The sequence below is a fragment of the Ochotona curzoniae genome, unplaced genomic scaffold, assembly GCF_017591425.1.
Source record: "Ochotona curzoniae isolate NIBS_2020 unplaced genomic scaffold, NIBS_Ocur_1.0 contig_3819, whole genome shotgun sequence".
Taxonomy (NCBI): Eukaryota; Metazoa; Chordata; class Mammalia; order Lagomorpha; family Ochotonidae; genus Ochotona; species Ochotona curzoniae.
Genome location: NW_024466004.1, coordinates 57109520 through 57131517, shown reverse-complemented (window position 1 = coordinate 57131517; position 21998 = coordinate 57109520). Strand labels below are relative to the sequence as shown.

General features: G+C 51.8%; 1 protein-coding gene across 1 annotated transcript; it reads left to right on the top strand.

Moving 5' to 3' along the window:
- The first annotated feature begins 1186 nt into the window (after positions 1–1186).
- Positions 1187–21222, top strand: ZBTB24 (zinc finger and BTB domain containing 24). Its single transcript, XM_040983879.1, has 7 exons — positions 1187–1247; positions 2394–3337; positions 6020–6187; positions 6679–6762; positions 7358–7441; positions 18705–18786; positions 19471–21222. The coding sequence occupies exons 2-7, from the start codon at positions 2422–2424 to the stop codon at positions 20219–20221; spliced, it is 2085 nt and encodes a 694-aa protein (XP_040839813.1). The 5' UTR covers positions 1187–1247; positions 2394–2421; the 3' UTR covers positions 20222–21222.
- Positions 21223–21998: the final 776 nt, after the last annotated feature.

Here is a 21998-nt window from a genome sequence, read left to right as displayed (position 1 = left end):
GGCTCTCACGCTGGCTCTTCCCTTGTCTAGGACACCCTTATTCCAGATTGTCACACATTGGTGTGAGTTAGATCTCAGTTCAGAAGGTATCAAAGCCAAGAACTCCATCCACTGCTTTCCCAGTCTGGGAGCTGGATTAATCAGGGAGCTGGATGAGAAATAGAGCAGCCAGGACTTGAACCTGTGCCCCTATGGGATGCTACTTCACAGTGGCTGCTTAACCTGCTGCCTGATGTTCCCTGGTATTTTGTCTCCCTTTAGTGGAATAAGAGCTTCATGTACCAAGCGGGTATTATTGGATCATTAAGCTGAGGGAGGGGGATACTGGAAGAAACAATTGAAAGTTACAGGAGAAGAGGGCTTGGGGCTGGGTCATAGAGCTGACGAAGAGGTTTAGAATGTATGCAGGGAGCACATTACTGAAGCCACTTTGTGGTCTAAGAGGGGTGTGAAGGTAGGCTCTGGGTCTTCCTTGCGCCTGGAAAGAGCTCCCATGTTCTTGTTAACTGGAGGGAACAGTATTGCAGCGAAGGCTGGAGAAACCCTGAAGAGCCTATGGCAGAAAAACAAAATACTAAATCACGTGATCTGAATCATAGCAGACATTAATCAAACCATGGACTGTTCCCGCTCATTTCATAATCTTGTTGGACACTGACCATAATTTTCTAAGGAGACATTAATAGTAGCCCCACCCCCCGCATTTCACAAATAAGGTAAAGCTAAGTCCAAATCTAGAACACTCTTTTCAGACCCTGAAACTTTTAAAGCATTGGAAGTGTAAAGGAAAAGGAGACAGATGTGAAAAATATTTAGAAGGAAAATAATATTTAGCGGGTGGTAATGATGATGAAGGTAAAGGCGACTTCATCCGTTCATCACACATTCGGATTTCGAGTCCACCAAAGTATGTGCAGAGCTCACAGTATAGCATAACACAGACCTTCTCAAGTCGGACTGCCACGCTGTGCCCTAGCCACAATTCACACCTGCCGGGGTTCTCGGGGGCGGGCCCTCCGCGCAGGCCCCGCCCTCCGCTCCGCCCACGACACGCCCCGGCTCCACCCCTTCGCGCGTACCACGTGGTGCTGCGCCCGCGCAATGGCTGGGCCCGGCGCAGCGCTTCCGGGTTGGCCGCGGCGGCCGCGGGGCTGGGGCCGAGGCCGGGCGGTGTGAGCCCAGCGAGTGGGCTCCCGCCAGGTGGGCCCCAGGGCCCCGACGCGGGTCGGGCCGGGCGCCCCGGAAAGGTAGGTGCTCCCTCGCGCGCACCCGCCGCCCCGGTGCCCGGTGGCGGCGGGCCGGAGGGGCCCAGGTCGCGGGGAATCGCTGCTCGGCGCCCGGCCTCAGTGGGGGGAATGGAGCACCAGGGGCCTGGCTGCCCTCCAAAGGGAGGCCTCGCGCGGCTTGCTTGCTTATGATTTCATCTTACGGCTTTCTCAGAGTCAGCTTGCATTGGCCGCTTTTTCCCACCCGCTCTCTCGTACGTAAACCGCCGCCTTCCTCCCTTGGCTGGTCTTTTGAGAGAAGCGAGGGTCTCTGCAGGGTTTGTACAACCATAGAAAAGTTAGCGCCGAGAAGGACTTGAGAGATGCTTGATTCTGCCCTTTGCTCTAGTTTTCAGAGGAGAAAACAGACCCTGAGAGGTACCCTGGATACTGAAGGCAGAGAAGATGTTTCAGTAGACTCTTGAATACAACGGTGAAATTTCAGATTGCAGGTGCTGGCTCCTGTAAGATTGCCGGTTAGTCCTCCTGCAGCCCAGCATCCCATACTCGTGCCGGTTGGAGTCCCAGCTACTCCACCTCTGATCTAACTGCCTGCTACTATGCCTGGCAAAACAGCAGAGGATGGCCCAGTACCTTAGGAGCCTGCACCCCGTGGGAGACTGGGAAGAAGCTCCTGGCTGCCGGCTTCAGAACAGCGTGACTGTCTACTTGAGCTATTTAGGGAGTGAACCAGTGGATGGAAGTTCTCTCTCTCTCTCCTTCTCTGTTTGTGAATCTCTGCCTTTCCAAGAAAAACAAATAAATAAGGACCGACACAATGGCTAAATTGACTAATTCTAAAAGTGCCAGGATTCCATATGGGCACCAATTCACGTCACAGCTGCTCCACTTCCGATCCAGCTTGTGGCCTGGGAAAGCAGTAAAGGATGGCCCAAAGTCTTGGGACTCTGCGCCCATGTGGGAGACCCAGAAGAAGCTCCTGGCTCCTAGTTCTGGCCATTGTGACCATTTGGGGAGTGAACCCACAGAGGAAGATCCTTTTCTCTGTAATTCTGCCTTTCCATTGAGAAGAAATCTTTTTACAAATCAAATAAAGATCTTTTGCTTTGAGAAGCATGGGTTCATGCAGGCTCTTCCTATTCACAGACATGATTTTTCTCATTTCAGATCTCAGCCTTCCTGGCCTCCGAAGAAGATGGCAGACCCGGCCCCTGCGCCCCCAGCGCAGCTCGTGGTGGTACACTCGGACACTCACAGTGACACCGTGCTGGCCAGTTTCGAGGCCCAGAGAAAGAAGGGCTTTCTCTGTGATATCACCCTGATTGTGGAGAGCGTGCACTTCCGGGCCCACAAGGCTCTACTGGCTGCCAGCAGCGAGTACTTCTCCATGATGTTCGCACAAGAGGGGGACGTGGGCCAGTCCATCTACGTGCTGGAAGGCCTGGTGGCCGACACCTTCCGGATCCTGCTGGAGTTCATCTACACGGGTCGCCTGCATGCCAGCGAGAAGAGCACCGAACAGATTCTGGCCACTGCTCAATTCTTGAGGGTCTCTGATCTGGTCAAGGCCTACACAGACTTCCAGAATGACCAAAGGAGCCCCGAGGAGGCCACATCCGGGACCCCTGCAGGTGCCTCTGTGGTGGCGATTTCCAACAAGAAGAATGAGCCATCCAAGCGCAAGAGGGGAAGGCCAAGGAAGGTCAACAACAGCTCGCAGGAGGGAGAGACGCTGCTCCAGTCACACAGCCCAGCTCAGAACGGATCACACCTTGGGAGTGTGCCAGAGGAGAGAGCCAAGGAAGATTCGGAACCCACCAGTGAGCTGTGCAGCACCGTGGGGCAGGTGCCCACCAGAAAAGATGAGAACTGCGATGCCAGGCCCCAGGAGGGGCATGAACGCCAAAGTCGCCACAGCAAGCGCAGGATTCGGAGATCAGTAAAACTGAAAGATTACAAGCTCGTCGGGGACGAAGACGGGGACCAGGGTGCAGCCAAGAGGGTTTGCGGGAGGAGGCGGCGGCCCCGCAACTCCGAGGCCCGCTGCAAAGACTGTGGCAAGGTCTTTAAGTACCATCACTTCCTGGCCATCCACCAGAGGAGCCACACGGGTAATGACCCCACCGTGGCTGGTTGGCAGTGGGTCTCTGGCAGAGGGTGATGAGAGATGAGCGCTTTGGTCTGTGTACTAATGGCACTCCTATTTGTGTGCCGGCTTTGTCATGAAACTTTCCCAGATGTTACTGTGTTGCATTCTCAAACACAGTCAGTACCAGCCAGGTGAATCCAAGAGATCTTGCCCACTGGCTCCCAGGGCCGTCCACTCGGTGACAGAGCTGCCCGCCCCCCAGGTGGAGTCCAGTTCCTGGAGTTCTTGGTCCAAGGCTTTGATTCTGGTCTGATGCCTGAGCTTTGCCCATCTGCACCGTAGCTGTGCTGCTCCCTCCGGTGGACAGCTTACGTGCTGGTCTGGCCACTCCCCCTTGTACTCCCTGCTGCCCCAGCGCTGGCTGCTAGGCCCCTCCACAGTGGTGGAAGTGTGTGGATCTGGGTTGTCCCAGCTGAGGGCCACTAGCCTTGGATGGATTTTGAGCATTTAAATCAGCGTTAGCTGGGAAGCCAGCTCTTTGGTCTGGTCTTGGTTCGTGTGGCTGATGACTGGCATGTGGATCCGTGTGTGTGTGATATGCTGCCTTTCAGTTCTCTCCTCTGGGCTCTGTCTCAGGTGCTTAACTCACTCAGCTTGAAATCAGTACATCCATATCCCTCATCCTAATCGTAAGTTCCAAGTTAATAGGCTGGTGCTGAAGGCATCTGTCATCCAGCGGTTGCTGCTTTTTTTTTTTTTTTAAATAAGAATATTAGTTTGGGCCCGGCGCGGTGGCGCAAGTGGCTAAGTCCTCGCCTAGCACGCCCGGGATCCCATATGGGCGCCGGTTCTAATCCCGGCAGCCCCGCTTCCCTTCCAGCTCCCTGCCTGTGGCCTGGGAAAGCAGTCGAGGACGGCCCAAAGCTTTGGGACCCTGCACCCACGTGGGAGACCCGGAAGAGGCTCCTGGCTTCGGATCGGCATAGTATCGGCCCGTTGCGCTCACTTGGGGAGTGAATCATCGGACGGAAGATCTTCCTCTCTGTCTCTCCTCTCTGTATATCCGCCTTTCCAATGAAAAAAATGATAAAAATAAATCTTTAAAAAAAAAAAAAAGAATATTAGTTTATCTGAAAGAGTTTCGGAGATCTTCCATCCACTAGCTCAGTTCACTCCCCAGACGGCTGCTACAGCTGGGCTTGGGCCAGACCAATGTCAGGAGCTTCATCTGAGTCTCCCCATGGGTGTCAGAGACCAGAGCACTTAGGCCATCTTCCGCTGCTTTTCCGGGCACATCAACAGGGAGCTGGATGGGAAGTGGAGCAGCCAGAACACAAACAAGCACCTATATGGGCTTAATGTGCTAGGCCACAATACTGCCCCCTGCCTCCCACCCCAACCTCAAAACTTCACATTGATCACCTGAGGCCAGGAATTTTTAAGGACAGAAAGGCGAAAAAGTCTGTATTCCAGTGACTTGGACACAGCGAATGCTTGAGAAAAGATGTGTTGAACTAGAGCAGACTGTCTGGGTTCCTGCTGTTGGTGCAAGGTGCCTATGCACCTGGCGTAAGAAATTAAATCCTCCTGTGGGGCTAGTTAGGGAAGACCAACTGGTACGTCTTCTCTCTCAACCGCCAGGATTGTGGAATGTGACGGTGGCTTTAGTTTGGGTCTCTGTTCTTGTATTTGTGTAATGCCAGTTGGAGCTGCCGTTTAGAAACGCTGGTGCCACTTCTGTTCCAGAACGTTCTCTTCCATGATTTCATAGATGACCGCAGTGTAACGTTTTCTGTGAAAATGTTTGTGTGCTAATACAGAGTTTGTTGGTATATAACGCTTTCTTTTCCCTTGGACGGTCTGCTCTGGAAAACGTTATACTTCTCGTCTATTGCCAACAACTCAGGGGCTGTCCTCAAATGTAGTGATTTGTTAAAGCATCTTGCTGAATCATATATCAGTGAGTTAGTTAAAAAAAAAAAACAAAAGCTACTCACAGCCCTGCAGGTAGAAGAAGAACCTGGAAAGCAGGGTCACGGCAGGACGCCACTTCCTGGCCGAGGCCTGGCTTCCACAGCTTGGGCTGCCTCGGCCCAGGCCTTTTCACCCTCCAAGGGGAATAAGCTTTTCACATCTCACTGTGAGAAGCCAGGCTGCAGGATCTAAGCAGGAGGAGGGGAGTCCCATAAGCTCCCCAAGAACACCAGCTTCTCCTCCTGAGGGAGTTGGAGCAACCCCTAACCCAGGGACCCTTCGTTTCTCCCCAAATGGCCACAACAGCCAGAGCTGCAGCAGGCCGAAGCCAGAAGCCACAGACTTCATCTGTCTCCCACCCGCATTGCTGGGGTGCGAGCCCTTGGGCTATCCTGTACTGCCTTCCCAGGTACATTAGCAGGGAGCTGGATGAGAATTGGAGCAGTTGCGACTCGAACCTACATGTGCCCCTAGTTTCAGTTCTTCAGAGAGCAGTCACCCTTAGCTGGGGAGAAGGCCCATGTCCTGGTCCCATGAGGCAGGAGATTGGCTCTGGGGCCCAGAACCCTTTCCAAGAGGTGTTCATGTAATCCTCCCTCGCCCCTGTTTGTGGAGAGCCCAAGCCTAGCAGTGAGGCTGCCTCTCCATGCCCCTCACTGCTGAGGTAGGCTCCATCTGTTCCAACCTGAAGAGACTCATTGCCTCTGCCTCCTCTCATCTCTCGTTCCAGGTGAGCGACCTTTCAAATGTAATGAATGCGGGAAAGGCTTTGCCCAGAAGCACTCACTGCAGGTGCACACCAGGATGCACACAGGCGAGCGGCCATATACCTGCACCGTGTGTGGCAAGGCCCTCACCACCAAGCACTCGCTGGTGGAGCACATGAGCCTGCACTCAGGTAGCCTGGCTCGCGGATGCCCCATTCTGGGGGGAGGGGAGGGGTGGAGAGTCCTGTTGGAGTCACGTGACTGGATGTCCCCAAAAGGGCCGTGTGCATGTCAGAATTTCAGGGGTATTTGACACAACACTAAATCGTAAGCTGCAGCTCCCAAGCTGACTGCTGTGAGTTGAATGTGCAGATGTCTTATTGAAGCCCCAGAGTTTCGAATCATTTTACTCTGGATGCCTTTAGGAGGCTGCCTGTTCTCTACCTCCATCCCCAGCGCCCACCACCTCCTGCCACCTTACAGTCCTCTGCACATATGTGTTTTCTGTGGCTGACTGAGGGCTTTGGGGCTCATAGACATCTGGAAGACGGGGACCCAGGCCCACGGTGTAGTTGCCTTGTTAGTGGGCATTCTGGTTAGCTCTGTGTGTGTGTGTGTGTGTGTGTGTGTGTGTGTGTGTGTGTGTGTGTGTGTGTGAGCATTTTGTTTTTTCATCTGGCAGGACAGAAGTCTTTCACCTGTGATCAGTGTGGAAAATATTTCAGCCAGAAAAGACAGCTCAAGAGCCATTACCGAGTTCACACAGGTACAGTACAAGGGAGGCGAGGTTAGCGTGGGTGGAGGGGAAGGAAGGCGGGGTGCATTTCTGAAACTGTTAGGTCTTTCATATAGGAAACCAAGCGGTGTCTGGGGGGCTTGAAAATCATCGTGCATTTCAGTTGTTCCGCTGTGGGATCTCTTCCCAAAGCACCACTTGCCCACGAGGGTGACAATGGAATGATTGTCCCTTAGTGAGGCTCCGAGGTGGCCTTACCCACCCTAGGCAGTCAGTCCATACTGCCTCCCATCAACCTCCACCCTGGGTCCTTTTTTCTTTCCTGCCAGCAGGTAAGACGAATAGGGGTCAGAGGCGGGATGATCCTCTCAATCAGTGGGCCCTGCTCACAGCAGGACTTCCAGGGGAGAAAGAGTAACACTGGGCAGGATTGAAGGGGTCCAGCCCTGTAGTCAGGTGCCTAGAGAGATCGTTACTGTTACCAGATGATGAAGAGAACTCTGCCTGTGAAAGCACCATATTGAAAATGATTGTTTTTCAGGGAAGAGCTTTAACACAGATGACTGAAGAAATGCAGGGAGAGCGAGCGTATATGCACTCACACTTTTTTTATTGTTGCGACAAGGCCACTCGTTGCCGGAATGCAACCACTGCCACCGCAAATTCATGGATGTATCTCAGCTGAAGAAACACCTGCGCACACACACAGGTACAGCCTGCACCACCCTCCTCCCCAGGGCCAGTGATGTCTTCCTCCTTCCTCCAAGCCTGTGTCTGGAATGTTCCTTATGCAGTGGGCGGGGTTTCATAAGGAGATCCTTAAAAAGTCTGAGGCAGAAACTGGGGGAAAGTCGTCACTTGGTAGTTTAGCAAGACGAAATCACTGAGCGAGCCCCGTTGCTCCGTGGAGACTTACCTCGTGCCACAAGATACTCTGGTCTGGCAACTTTTAGGGAAAAAAACGAAAAATGAAACTCAGGAAAGATAGCATGGGCACTAAGAATTTTTTTTTAACTTTCTCCCCAGAGCCAGCACCTACAACTTAAGCTTGCACTCCACCTCCTTCCGCCCAGCTGGGACAGGGGAGGAGGAAGCAGGTTAATTAGAATAATCCAGACTTTCAGGGAAGAACAGAGAAGGAAGCAAGTGAACCTTTTATAATCTCTTCTGGCAAGGATCACGGGTTGAAAACACACCCGTCAGGTTTTTTGTTTTTTTTTTTTTTAAGATTTATTTTATTTTTATTGGAAAGGCGGATATACAGAGAGGAAGATCTTCCGATGATTCACTCCCCAAGTGAGCGCAACGGCTGATGCTATGCCGATCCGAAGCCAGGATCCAGGAACTTCCTCCGGGTCTCCCACGCAGGTGCAGGGTCCCAAGGCTTTGGGCCATCCTCGACTGCCTTCCTGGGCCACAGGCAGGTAGCTGGATGGGAAGAGGGGCCGCCGAGATTAGAACCGGCGCCCATATGGGATCCCGGGTGTGCAAGGCGAGGACCTTAACCACTGCGCCGCCGCGCTGGGCCCACTCGTCAGGTTTTCTAGGAGGAGGTTTTGCGTTGTGGCTAGGCTATTGAATGATTGTGTTAAACTGTCAACTTGAATTGCATATTGCATTGGTTTATGGTACTTTAGACATGGTTGTTATAGACAGATGGAGTATCCCTAATCCCAAATCCACACTGCTCCAAAATTTGCAACTTTTTGAGCACTAATCTAATGCCCAGTGGAAAATTCCATGGCTGAGCTAATATCCTCAAGTCACACACAGGTATGCTGAAATTACTGCATCAGGCTACCCTCAGTCTGTATGTATGCTGTGTTTATGAAACGAATGAATTCCAAATGTAGATGTGGGTCACATCCCCAGGATATGTCATGGTATAGTGACAGACTTTCCAACACGCAAAACATTTCTGGTCCTAAGCAATTTCCAGTATGGGACATTCAACCTAAGAGTCCATGCATTTCTGATAAAGTGTGAATTCTGTGCAAATGGTCTCTCTGCAGTCTTACTACAGCCACTGTCACCAGGAAATGTCACTCAGCTGTTTAGCATATTTACTGAGCAGTTACTAAGGACCTGGCCCCCTCTTGGGCTCAGGGCACACCACAGTGACCAGGAAGGACAGAAAGAGGCTGGCTGGTGAGAAGCCAGCCTCTGAACAGAGAGGTAGAGCAGGCACGCACTGTGTGCTAGATGGCAGTGGGCTCAGAGGCTGGGACGTGGGAAGGGGAGTTGCCCTCCTCTCCGGACACTGGTTTGGGAAGACCCCACCAATGAAATGGCTTTCTGGCTGGAGGTGAGAATGCTCGGGATGTGGAGGGGAGCGAGCTGGTCTTCTTGGACAGAGGAGCATACATCCTGGGTGGGGCACAGCAGGTGCAGAGCCCTGAGCCCTAAGTGCAGTGTGTTTTTGACACAGAGAATAGGAGGGAGGTGAAGGTGGGCGACAGCAGGGACAGCTGGAGTCCAGGGCGCCTGGTGACTGTCGTTTCAGCTGCACACTGCAGTCATGTCATGGGCTTTGTGAAAACAGCCCGCCCCCAACCCAGAGGCTCTGAGGTCACCTGGCCTTGGTATGAGTATAATTTATGTTTTTCTTTTAAAGATTTATTTTTATTATTTTTTTATTGGAAAGGCGGATATACAGAGAGGAGAGACAGAGAGGAAGATCTTCCGTCCGATGATTCACTCCCCAAGTGAGCGCAACGGCCGATACTATGCTGATCCGAAGCCAGGAGCCTCTTCCGGGTCTCCCACGTGGGTGCAGGTTCCCAAAGCTTTGGGCCGTCCTCGACTGCTTTCCCGGGCCACAGGCAGGGAGCTGGAAGGGAAGCGGGGCTGCCGGGATCAGAACCGGCACCCATATGGGATCCCGGGCGTGCAAGGCGAGGACCTTTAACCACTTGCGCCACCACGCCGGGCCCTATAATTTATGTTTTAAAAATTTATTTATTTACTTGAAAGGAAGAATGAAGGCGCAGCACAATAACATAGCGGTTAAAGTCCTCACCTTGAATGCTCTGAGATTCCATATGGGTGCCAATTCTAATCCCAGCAACTGCACTTCCCATCCAGCTCCCTGCCTGTGGCCTGGGAAAGCAGTTGAGGATGGCCCAAACCTTTGGGACCCTGCACCCTCATGAGCAACCCAGAAGAAGCTCCTGGCTCCTGGCTTCAGATTGGCTCAGCAACAGCCTTTGCGGCTGCTTGGGGAGTGAACCATAGGTTGGAATTCTTCCTCTCTTTCTTTTCTCTGTATATCTGCCTTTCCAATAAAAATAAATACATCTTTGAAAAAGAAAAGAAAAAAAGGAAGAATGAGGGGCTGTCTTCTACCCACTGGGTCATTCTCTAAATAACCCCCAACAACCTGGGCTGGGCCAGGCTGAAACCAGGAGCCAAGAACTTCATGCAGCTCTCCCACAGGGGTGCAGGAGCCCAAATACTTGGACATCTTCAGCTGCTAATGTGCCAGCTGAGTAAAACAGCGGGATTTGGAACTGGTACCCATATGAGATGCCAGCATTTCAGGCAGTGGCTTAATCCACAGTGCCATTCTTCGAAGTGTTTTATACTTCTTTTTTTTTTTTTTTTTTGGACAATCTTTACATAGTTAATATGGGTAAAAAGGTTCAAGGGCTACAGGAAAGTGGGTAAGATTATTATTTTTTCCATATTGTTTCCTTCATGTTTAAAGGTGGGTATTAAGGGAGAAGGCCCACCCAATTCCCCACCCTCCCCAGGTCCCGGATGTAGGGTATGCTCTGAGGTTCTTGCGCAAGTGCTTTTGATATTTCAACAGTTATGAATCGCTGCCAATCTTGCCACTCCAAGCGCTATGAGGTCCTTGAAGAATCCACTGATTGACATAGTCCATCATATAGCTGAGATGGTTGGTTGACCTGTTCTGTCTTCTCTCTTTTCTTGGTTAGGATTCTGAGTCCAGCATTTTGATTGGGGAGATCTCCAAAGAAACTTTGTCTGAGGTGTGGTCAAACCAGATTCTTGTATGTACTAGCAAGTACAGGGCCCAGCAGAGTCCATCGCTCCGATCAGCTGGTGGTTGCAATTGCTGGATTGGTTCTGTCTTCACCCCCGACTTCCACTGGAACCAATGGGTGTTGCAGTCCAGCCTGGTTCTGCCCAGCACATACTTGGCCCTCGCATAAACCAGTGGGAGCTGCAGCCTAGTTGCAGCGACCCGCAATAACCTCCACCAGGCCCGTCCCCTACCCTGGTTTGCCAGTATGTGTAGCAGTAGTCCAGTCTGTCCCACACCCCATTCCACCCCAGTCGCTGTCCTGGTTTTTGTGCCCTCCCGTGGAAGTGGTAACCCAAGAGAGATGAGCCCACTACTTCTCTCCCAGTCCTCTCCCACTCCCAGATTATGCACTCTCCAGATGGTTCTGTGGTTGGACTTGACAGAACTAGCCCCCATTGCCAGCCTGTGCCAGCTGATGCTATGGCAAAACCCAAAAAACCCTCACCCACTCTAATTATGTTTGCACCAATTGGAATAATCAGCCCAGCCCGGCTTTTCCCTGATCTAATCCACATGAGGTGCACAGGTATTGTAGCCCTGCCTAGTCTGGTCTGCCCCCATCCCAGCCCACGTTCTCCTGTGGGAGTAGCTGTCCAGCAAAAGAACCCTCCCTTTTTCCCCTGCCAGCTCTGCCCCCTCCCTTCCTTGTCCTCACGCTTGCTGGTTGGGCGCTGTGGTCCCTTCCCGTACAGGCAACCTCACCTTGGCATTCAGTATTGTGCACTAGTCTTTGTTGCGACCGAACCTGGCTCGACCTACACTGTTCTGGTGCTTGGATTTGCCAGTAGATGACGTGGACAGATTCAGCCTGGTCTTCCCCCGGCCCCTGCCAATTGTATGCCAGTGGGTAACTTTCCATGGCCTGTTCTGGGCTGTTTCCTATCATGTTTCTTGCGCTTACCTGCTGGGTCTGTGTCCTGCCAGAGGAGTTGCCCAGGCTTTTCCATCAGAACCCCTCCCAATGCCAGGTTTCAAGCTTACCAGTGGGTCCATGAGCCAACCCTACTCGGTCTACCTCCTGTCATAGCAGGAACAGTGGCTTTTCCTGCCTGGCCTCCGACCCAAACTGGTTCTTGCTGTTGGATGTTTCAGCCCAGCCATGGTTTGTCCATACCCACATATGGCCCACACATGGCTCTTTGAGACCTTGCCTAGTCCATCCCACATCTATCCTGGTCCTCCAGGACACCAGAGGGTGTTGGGGTCTGGCCCAGCTCGGTGCATCCAATCCCAGTCCACACTTGTGCCAAGGGAGCCTACAACCATTTCCAGATCAGAACACAGCCCCCATTCCAGGTCACATGCCCCTTGGTGGGAACCTCAACCCAGCTAGGGTTGTCTCCTTAGCTCCCCAACCGGGCCTGTTCCCAGCCATAGATCACACACATGCCAGTGGTTGCTCTAGACTCAGCTTGGCACAGCCCCTCACCTGTCCTGACCTCTGCCTTAGACACTGTGGCTTAGTGTTCCTGGCTCATGCAGACCAGTAGGTGCAAGAGCTCGGCATGACCCGTGCTCCATCCTGGTCTCTAGTTTTGCTTGTGGGCTACCCTGTCCCATGACCAATTGACACATTTGCCAGCTGTTGGAGCTACTTTGACCAGCTTGTCTGACCCCCAGGTCTGGACAACATGTTCACCAGCGGGAGCTATGACTCGCCAGGGGAGCTTCCCAAGTTCCTCCACTTGATCCACTCCCAGACCCAGTTCTCATACATGCCATTGGCTTTAGGTCAGTGCCCGGCACAGTCTGGCCTTCCATTTGGCCTTGTATGAGCTGGTTCTGTTGTTGTTTTGAAGATTCTATTCCCCACCCTCAAAAGGCAGTTAAGAGGAAGAGAGAATTTTCCAACTGGTGCTTCACTCCCTAAATGGCCATTATGGCCACAGCTGAGCTGGTTCAAAACAGAACCAGGAGCTTCTTCAGGGTCTCCCACACGGGTGCAGGATCCCAAGGCTTTGGTCCATTCTCTACTGCTTTCCCAGGCTTTAAACAGAAAACTGGATCAGAAGTGGAGCAACTGGGGCTCTAACCAGTACCCATATGGATTACCAGCATTTGCAGGCAGAAGCTTAATGAGCTACACTAGCATCCCAGCCTCATAACATTTTTTAAAGTTCCCCTGGTGTGTATTCAGGCTTATTAAGAATTTGGAAGCCACCTCGTAAGGACAGAATTGTGCCCAGGTGAGATGGCTTACCCAGAGGGTAGACATGGCATGACATGCCATGGAACTTGGAACATGACAAAATCTGTAGCCCTTGTGTGGGTGGGCAGAGGGCAGGTCCAGCAGGACTGGAGAATAAGAGCACTGTGGGAGACTGTAGTAGTGTTGGGGTGTGGTGCAGTAGAAGTGGTGGCAAGTGACCAGAAGGAGGAGCACATAAGATAGTTCACATTTGCATGTTGCGGTACAAGAAGGGAGACCAAGGCAATCAGAGGAAGAAAAGCTGGGGATGGATGCGCCAGCAGTTGCAAGGGTTTGGGCACTCTGGGCATGGAGTGGACAGTTACACACTGAGTCTGGAGCTCAGGAGGATGTGTGGGCAAAGGCGGCAGCTTACATGTAGACACACAGGCCTGGAGGTCAGGTTGTGGTGGAGCCCGGGTTGACATGGGGTAGAACAGAGTGGGGGGTAGTTGGGCCACATCAGCAGAACCAGAGAGGAGACACCTCACCCTGGCTCTGTCACCTCAAGGACAGCCCAAGGGGAAAGTGGACTGCACATGTTTGGCTGACAGGAGATAAGATAAGCAGGGCCATGTAAAGGCATCAGTGCACTGTGGAAGAGGAAAGAGCAGGCCCAGGTGGAAACCAGGGAGGGCCAAAGGCCGTGGGCTTGGTGTTGGTGTTAGAAGTCACCACCCTTGCCCCACTGTGGGCACCAGAAGGCCAGGTCCAAAAGCACCGACTGTGCCAACACCTTGGGTTTTCACTCACAGACCCTACCAGGTGAGACAGTCAGGGAAGTTCTCTTGCTGGAGGGATTAGGGACATGTGGGCGATACAGGCAAAGAGTCAGGTAGGCAGGAATCCCAGACCCTGAGGGCAGCCCTTGTCCTGAGGCGGAAGCTGCTCGGGCATGCCGGACCAGGCTGTGCCTGGCTGATTGAAAGAGCTGATAGATCAGCAGAGAGTTCACTTACCAATGGGGTCCCCTCTCCTGATATTAGTGTACCCAGAAAACTGAAGTCTGAGCTAGGTGAGCTGAGGCCAAGGCAGGGAAGTTACCCCACCATGGAGAAGCTGCTCACATGCAGGCCCCTGCCTCTGGCGTCTCTGACCCTTGGCTGGCGGTAGGTAAACAGTAGTTGTGCCCAGCATGCCCTGGCCTGTCCAGGGCCTTGTGGTAAGGTTCATTAAGCCGTTCTTTGATCCCCTGTCTTGGTTGTGTTGGGAGCGTCCTATGTCTCCTTGTCTGTTGAGCCCTTCCAAACAGCTGATTCTCATCTTCCTGAAGGTCTGGGCACCACTTACCCTCACAGGCCCGCTCCGGGGCTCACACCAGGAAAGCCCAGCTCAACTCAGAGCCTCCTGCTGTTGGCTCACAAAGGGTTGCAGACTCCTGTTCACCAGCAGCAGCAAGCAGTGCTGCAGGGTGGCAGACCCCAGGCTGTTCTTTTTTCTTTTCTTTGTTTCTTTTTTTTTTTTTTCAAGTGTATTCATTTATTTGAAAGAGTTAAAGAGAGAGATCATCCATCCACTGGTTTACTCCCTAAGAATCCTCAGTGACCAAAGCCACACCTATCTGAAGCCCGGAGCCAAGAGCTTCTTGTTCTCCCACATAAGTGGCAGGGGCCCAAGCGCTTAGTTCATCCTCTTCTGCTTCCCTAGTCACATTATAGGGAGCTGGATCAAATGCACTACAGTTAGGACTCGAACCGGCACCCATAGCAGATGCCAGTGTTGCACACAGCAACTTTGCCCATCACAGTGCCAGCCCCCAGTTTTGTTCCTACACTGTCCATCCTGAATTAGCTTCACATCCCACTGGCTGAGGGCCCACCCCCCCAATCAGTCTTGCGCCTCAGTTCTGCCTCAAGGGTCCCCATGGCCCCCTCCTTGACTTCCTTTAATTTGCTCGAGCAGCTTATGGAACTCAGAGAAACATCTCCCTTAGGGTTACTGGGTTTGTTACAGAGGATAAGATAAGGAGATGTGTGGGCTGAGGGACGCAGAGCCTCCTGGCTATGTCAGGTTGTCCCTCCCCCTTGAGCCTCCTGAGTTGATGTATCCAGAAGCTCCCTACCCTGCCCTCTAGGGCTTCCATGGAGAGCCACTTGCAGAAACCTGCCCAGAGTGCAGACAAGCAGGGTGGAATGGCTGTCATCGGATGCCTATGACAGCTCGAGCCGGCCAGACCTTTCCAGGAGCTTCCTTCCTCCCAGCACAGGACAACTCTCCTCCTGACCTGGGGTCTCCGTGGCCACTGTCATATAGGACTAGCCAAGTAAAGGCAGAGCTCCTGTGACTCTGCCTTGCTGGAGGGGGAGGGAAATTCCAGTTTCTGTGGACATGAGAAGGAAGGGAACTGTGGACAGAACCCAAAATAGACCTAGTCTCACACCAGCATAAGTGACAGAACATGAATATCCTAAGGAAGAAAACATGAGTGCCCCAAACAGAAGCCATGGGACACCTGAAGGGTATGTCACGGAAGATACAGGAAGATGTGAGGGCCAGGAAAGCATCCCTGGTAGCTGTGCTCATCATCCGAGAGAAGGAACATGCACTCTGCCTGTTGGGTCGGTGAGTCGGGGAGGAAATGGCTTCTTTGTGCTGGTGGTAGGAATATAATTTGGAAATGAAGGCAATGTAGGCTGAGGCCTACTCTTACCTTGGTGGCTTCCTCTCTCTACAGACTCAGAGTTCTCTGGAGGAAACTCCAATGACAATATTAATATGGCCAGGTCGAAGCATGCAGCCAGGAACTCCCACCTGGTCCCCCTAACAGGGGGCAGGAGCCCAAGTACTGAAGCCTTCCCTGGTGTCAGGAAGCTGGAGCAACTGGGACTTTAATGGATACTCTGATATGGGGAGGCACACCTTGCAAGCAGTGGCTGAATCCACTGTGCCACAAGGCTCACCCTCCAACAAGGTTTTGTGAGGATGCACAAGAATGATGGGTACCCTTGTTCTTGGCCAAGGAGGAATCTGGGGCAGGTTTGCAAGGCCCTAGTTTCTGATTGGTTCTAGTAACAGGACTGCTCCCCTGTCAGTGCCCATTTCTCTCTGAGCTGACTTGGTTCTGAATTGCTGACAGGCTGGCGGTAGAGTACAGAGCCATAAACCAGATTAGGAACGAGAGATAGAGAGAGCACTGGTCTGACATGGGGTGGTGAGCAGCAGCAGCCAGGTGCAGACAGGAAGGAGACTGTGGAAAGAAGCAGACAGCAGCCTCGATCAGGGCACTGGGTAAATGGTACGGCTGAAAAGGTGGTGCCAGTCATGTGGTATGCACCAGGAGGTGGGAGGAGCCATGCTGAGGAGAGTGGGAGCTGAAAGGCTAGTGAGAGAAGGCCTGGCATTGCAGACCAAGGAATGGGGAGGGTTTGAAGGTCATAGCCGGGCTGAGGAAGGGCCAAAGTACTGAGCAAATAAATACTCCTGGGAGTGAAGGCGAAGCTGGGCTAGAGGGGCGGGGGGGGGGGGGGCAGTAGAGGAGCTCTAGTAAGTGTTTGTGCACAGGTGCCAGGCCTGGCCCCTGGGAGGCAGCAGGAGGCAGGAGGATGGAAGGCGGTGCTAGGGTCATAAGGAAGTTTTACAAGAGTGCGTTACACAACGGCAATGAAAGCAAAGGGCAAAGGTGTAGGTATGAGTGGAGTCACCCCAGGGTGCCTCTGCAGAGCCCCTGCAGCTGGCCTTGCTTTCACCTGTGTGCTGGGAAGATCAGAGAGGTAGATTTCTAGGGTATTGGGGACCTTCTGCCTGCATGAGCCCCCACCTCACATCGCAGCTAGCCCCTGCTCTCCCCTCTAGTTAATGGGGATTTTGTTGCGTGCTTCTGATCTACATTAAGATGTCCTGATTCTGTTTCTGGAAGACAACAAAACAGCCCCTCACTCTGTGTGTAGACTGGCATCGCTGTGCAAACTCTGCAAACACTGAATAAGTACCAGTTGATATGAATGAGGGTAGTAGGGTCCAGAGCAGTCACATTCTGGGATCCATCATTAAACAAGGGGTTGTGGGACTGCATGCCAAGCCGGATTCCAGACACGAGGTGCTAGGAGTGGGTGATCTTACAGGTGCTTGGTGTTGTGAGTGGTTGTTCTTCCTGCAGAGGGGACAGATGATGAAATATAATCTGTGGGAGGTAACTGCGCTGTTTAATTAGAAAGCAGGCAGTGTACTTGGATGGGCTGTGGGGCTGCTAGGAAAACCTGCGGTGAGACGACACCTGGAGAAGGAGCTGAGGCAGGTGAGCCTCTGTGAGATAAGGTCATGGGGATTGAGCTAAGGACTATTGAACTAGGGGTCACTGAAAACAATTCAACTTTTCTTTTTATAAAAGATTGATATTTGTTTGGAATGCAGAGTTACAGAAAGAGATAGATCTTCCATCTGCTGGCTCACTGCCCAAATGGCCTTGATAGTCAGAACTGAGCCTGGCCAGTTCTGCATGTGGGTGCAGAGGCCCAAATAGTCGGGTCCTCTTCTGTTACATTTCCAAATGCCCTAGCAGGTAGCCAGACCAGAAGTGGAACAGCCAGAACTTGAACCTGCACTCATAGGGTATGCCAGCATCACAAGCAGCAGCTTCATCTGCTTTTCTTTGTTTGTTTGTTTGTTTTTACTAATCTTAAATGCAGAGCAACAGAGACAGATCAGTCTTCCACCCATTGGCTCACTCCCCACATGCACAAAACAGCTGAGACTGAGCTGTGCAGAACCAGGAGCTCCCATCTGGGTCTCACACATGGGTAACAGGGGCTCAAACACTTGAGCTGTCATCTGCTGCCTCCCAGGCCCATTGGTGGGGAGCTAAATCTGAAGCAGAATAGCCAGGCCCGCATTCTAAGCACTCTGATGAGAGATACTGGCGTCCACACTGGTTGAGCCCAACTGAGGCATAGCGGCCACCCCAAGCTTTACTGTTTCTTTCTGCGAGTCCAGAGCCCCCAGAGCCTTTTCCACGGAAGCAGAGAACGGCTGGACCCTGTGTCTAGGCTCACCCTGTTCACTGAGTAGAGTGTAGGTGATCCCAGAGTGGGAGCAGGGGCTGCAATCAGTGCCCCAGGTGAGGGCTGGCGGTGATGTGCATTGCAGGTGGCATTGGAGGCGGTGAGGACAAGAAAGACTGTGGAAGTGTTTGGAAGGCAAATAGGAATGGAAACCATAGGCACATCCCCCTGGGATGCAGAAGCCCTCTGAAGAGTTGGGCAGGCCACCTCACAGGCCATCAGTGCTCAGGGTAGAAGACATAGGAGTGAATGTCTTGTGTTCCTTATTTCCCATGAACGCTTACTCCAGGAATGAAAAGGGACAGGCAGGTAGCCATACATCCCCCACCCTATAGAATACTGTGTATTTACCTGTCAACCAAATGACCCTTTCCCAAGCATGTCCTCCCTCACACCCAGAACTTGGGGTGGCATCCTGTAACCCCTCCCCTTTCCAGGCTCATGGAAAGCCAGGCAAGGGGAGGGAACCTCTCTCTCCCCCAGCAGTCACAAAATGAAAATGGAAACATCTCTCAGCTAGTCTCCCTCTAACCACCCTTCCCTTTTCTCAGTTTAAATGTTTTGAAGGTGAAAGCTCAGACCTGACACTTTGTCCACGATCCTCTTGGTGCATCGCACACCATGCACGGGGACAGAGCAGGTGCTTGACCACAGAGGGTGTGACTGCCGCTGTTTGCCCTATGACGGAGGCGTGTTCTGACTTTTTGGTTTCCCTGATCTCTTTTGCTTGTCTTAGGCGAGAAGCCATTTACGTGTGAGATCTGCGGCAAATCTTTCACAGCAAAGAGCTCTCTGCAGACCCACATCCGGATCCACCGGTAACGTTGCGGATGTCTTCTGGCCGGGCCTCCTGTGAGCGCTCGGCGGGGTGGGTGCAGGCTAGACTTTCCCACATCGTTTATTACTGTGTTTGATCTTTTTAAGAATGAAATTCCTGACCTAGGCAAAATTGGCAGGAGCAATTCTAAACTATAAAAGTTCTCATGACTGATGTCATGTATCAGATTTTGATTGGGGGTCAAGACTGGCCCAGTGCTTAAGCCTTCAGTCAAAAGTAGAACTTTTACATTTGACATTTTTCAGATGTTTTGGGGTCACAAAAGTTACTCTCAAGTTGTATTTAGGAGTTTCTTCTAACTGCATCCCAAATAATTGGGTACTTACTGCTCCAGATTTTGCATCTTGATATTAGTCATATAGACTTATTTGGCATGAGCATCCAAGAATTGGCTGTGAGAGCTAACAAGAAATGAAAGACTTCTGGGTCATCTCTTTACTTTTGCGCCTGAAACACACACTGTGAAACCATAGACTCTTAACGTCTAATGAAGCCGTGGATGTAACCTATGCCATATCCAGAGGTTAGTAAGGGAGCCTAGGACTCATGACTCATAGGCTGGTTCTTGTTCCTCAGTTATCAATCACTTCCCCCTGCTTATAGTCAGGAAGAAGTAGAAAATGAGTGTCCCAGCTTTTCCAACCCACCGTGTCTCTGCTCATAGGGGAGAGAAGCCGTACTCCTGTGGCATCTGCGGCAAGTCCTTTTCAGACTCCAGCGCCAAGAGGAGGCACTGCATCCTGCACACAGGCAAGAAGCCCTTCTCATGTCCCGAGTGCAGCCTGCAATTTGCTCGCCTCGACAACCTGAAGGCCCACTTGAAAATTCACAGCAAAGAGAAACAGGCATTGGAGGCCAGCAGCGCTCCTGGGGCTGGTGGCAACAGCGGTAGCAATGCCAGTAGCACCGAAGAGGTCCGGAACATCCTCCAGCTGCAGCCGTATCAGCTCTCGACCTCAGGGGAGCAGGAAATCCAGCTCCTCGTCACCGACTCCGTGCATAACATCAATTTCATGTCAGGGCCCACCCAAGGCATCAGCCTCGTCACTGCCGAGAGCACCCAGAACCTGAGTGCAGACCCTGCTGCCAACCTGACCCTGCTCACGCAGCAGCCGGAGGAGCAGCTGCAGAATCTGATTCTGTCGGCCCAGCAGGAGCAGACAGAACACATGCAGGGCCTCAACATGATTGGAAGCCAGATGGAGCCCTCTGCAACAGAGCCCTTGCACGTCATCACGCTGTCCAAGGAAACCCTGCAGCACTTGCATGCCCAGCAGGAACACAGCGAGGGGCTGCATTTAGCAGCCAGCGCTTCAGACCCGGCACAGCACCTGCAGCTGACCCAGGAGCCAGATCCACCGCCTCCCCCTCACCATGTGCCCCAGCCCACCCCGCTAGGCCAGGAACAGAGCTGACCTGAGAACACTCAGACCAGATCCCCACAAGCTGCCATCGCCAGGTCATGAACGCATGTGGTCAGGCTCAGGGAGACTGTGACTACGAGACAGCCAGATGGCCAGACAACAGGGAGGACGTGCTGCTTCCAGGCAGCAAAGCCTGTGTGTGTGTGCACGCGCGTGGGAATGTGTGTGCCTGTGAGGATGATGTCCCATCCGTAGTACCTGTTTGGATTTAGGGTTTCATAGCTGACGAACGCTTTTCATTTTCATCTCCTACACGTTCTAAAGACTGGCTCTTTGGGGGCATTGATGGAGACATTTTTTTCTATTAAATATTCACAGCCACAGGTTATGGTCTTACTGACCTTCCCAGTCATATCTGTAAATTTTTTTTGCAACCCAGAAAAGTCAGTCATAGGTTAAATTGGGTAGAGTGCTTGGTTCTCCTTCCTCATTTCGATTAGGCAAAACAGTTGCCACCCTAGCTCGTGACATGATGTCAGAATAGGAGGTTTGCAGAAATTATCCTTTTAGCGCTCTAACCATCATTGTGTGTTCAGTACAATGGGCCCATCAGGTCATGCTGAAGGTGGATTAAACCCATAGGCTGTGTTTATAGCTAAAAAGTTCATATAGCAAAGCTAAGCCTATATGGACTATTTTAATTCTACATTCAACTTTTCTGAAAAATGCGGGTTTATTTATTTCTTAAAAAGGGTATTAAATTTTTAACTTAAAAATCTAATTTAAGTATGAAACTGAATCATGGCATCCACCCAAAATAATTTCAGAATCTCAGTCAAAAATAACACTGGACTTTCATGATGAAGACCGCTTAATTATCCTAGGATGTAATGTTTTAATTCAGTGTAATTTTAAGTACTAAATATGCCCTACAGAATTCAAATTGACTTCTGAAAACATTGATCTGTGTGTGGTGTTTAATATGTTGCTGGAGATGGAAACGTATTACATGTTTTTATTCCAGACTGGGTTATGTCCAAAAAGTAGGTGCATGCAGCTTAAAATTATTTCGGGGTGGGCATTGTGACCTCAAACCACTATTCACTGCTTTTCCCACTCTGCATCCCATGTGTGGGTGCCTGGCTGAGTCCTGGCTCCACGTCCTGTTCTGGCTTCCCGCTAACACGTACTGTGGAAGGGAGCAGCTCATGACTCAGGTCCTTGGAACCCTGCCACCCACACGTGAGCTGGCCTAAGTTCCCAGCCCTTAGCCTGTCCCAATCCTTCCTTTTTGCTTTTCAGTACAGAGGAAAATTTAAAACATGCGTATACGTTAATGTGCCAATCTGCTGGTTCACTCCCAAAATGGTGCAGTATCCAGGACTGGACCTGGCCAAAACTAGGAGCTTGGAGTTCAACCCAGACCTTAGAGGAACCCATGTACCTAAACTATCACCCAAGCACTCCCAGGGGCACTTTGGTTAGCTGGAACTGGAAGTGCAGCTGGGACTCAAAGCAGGCTGTCTTGAGACTGGGCTACAGACATTCCCTTGTGTTCTTTTCAGTTATCAGTCGATTAAAAGGCAGAATTAGAGACCACGTGAGAGAATCTTCCATCCCCAGGTTCACTCCCCAAATAGCTACAGTGGTCAGAGCTAGGCCAGTCCAAAGCCATGAGCTTCTTTCCAGGTGTTCCAAGTGGGTGCAGGGGCCCAAGGACTTGGGCCATCTGCTGCTTTCCCAGGCACGTTGGCAAGGAATTGGATCCAAAAAGGAGTAAACTGGGTCAGCAGTTTTACCTGTTACATCACAGCTCCAACCCCCAGAC

Excerpts from the sequence above, each read along its gene's own strand:
- ZBTB24 (XM_040983879.1), top strand. The coding sequence starts at position 2,422 with ATGGCAGACCCGGCCCCTGCGCCCCCAGCGCAGCTCGTGGTGGTACAC. Across the intron at positions 6,188-6,678 it reads GCACATGAGCCTGCACTCAG|GACAGAAGTCTTTCACCTGT; the intron begins GTAGCCTGGCTC and ends TTCATCTGGCAG. Across the intron at positions 6,763-7,357 it reads CCATTACCGAGTTCACACAG|GCCACTCGTTGCCGGAATGC; the intron begins GTACAGTACAAG and ends TGTTGCGACAAG.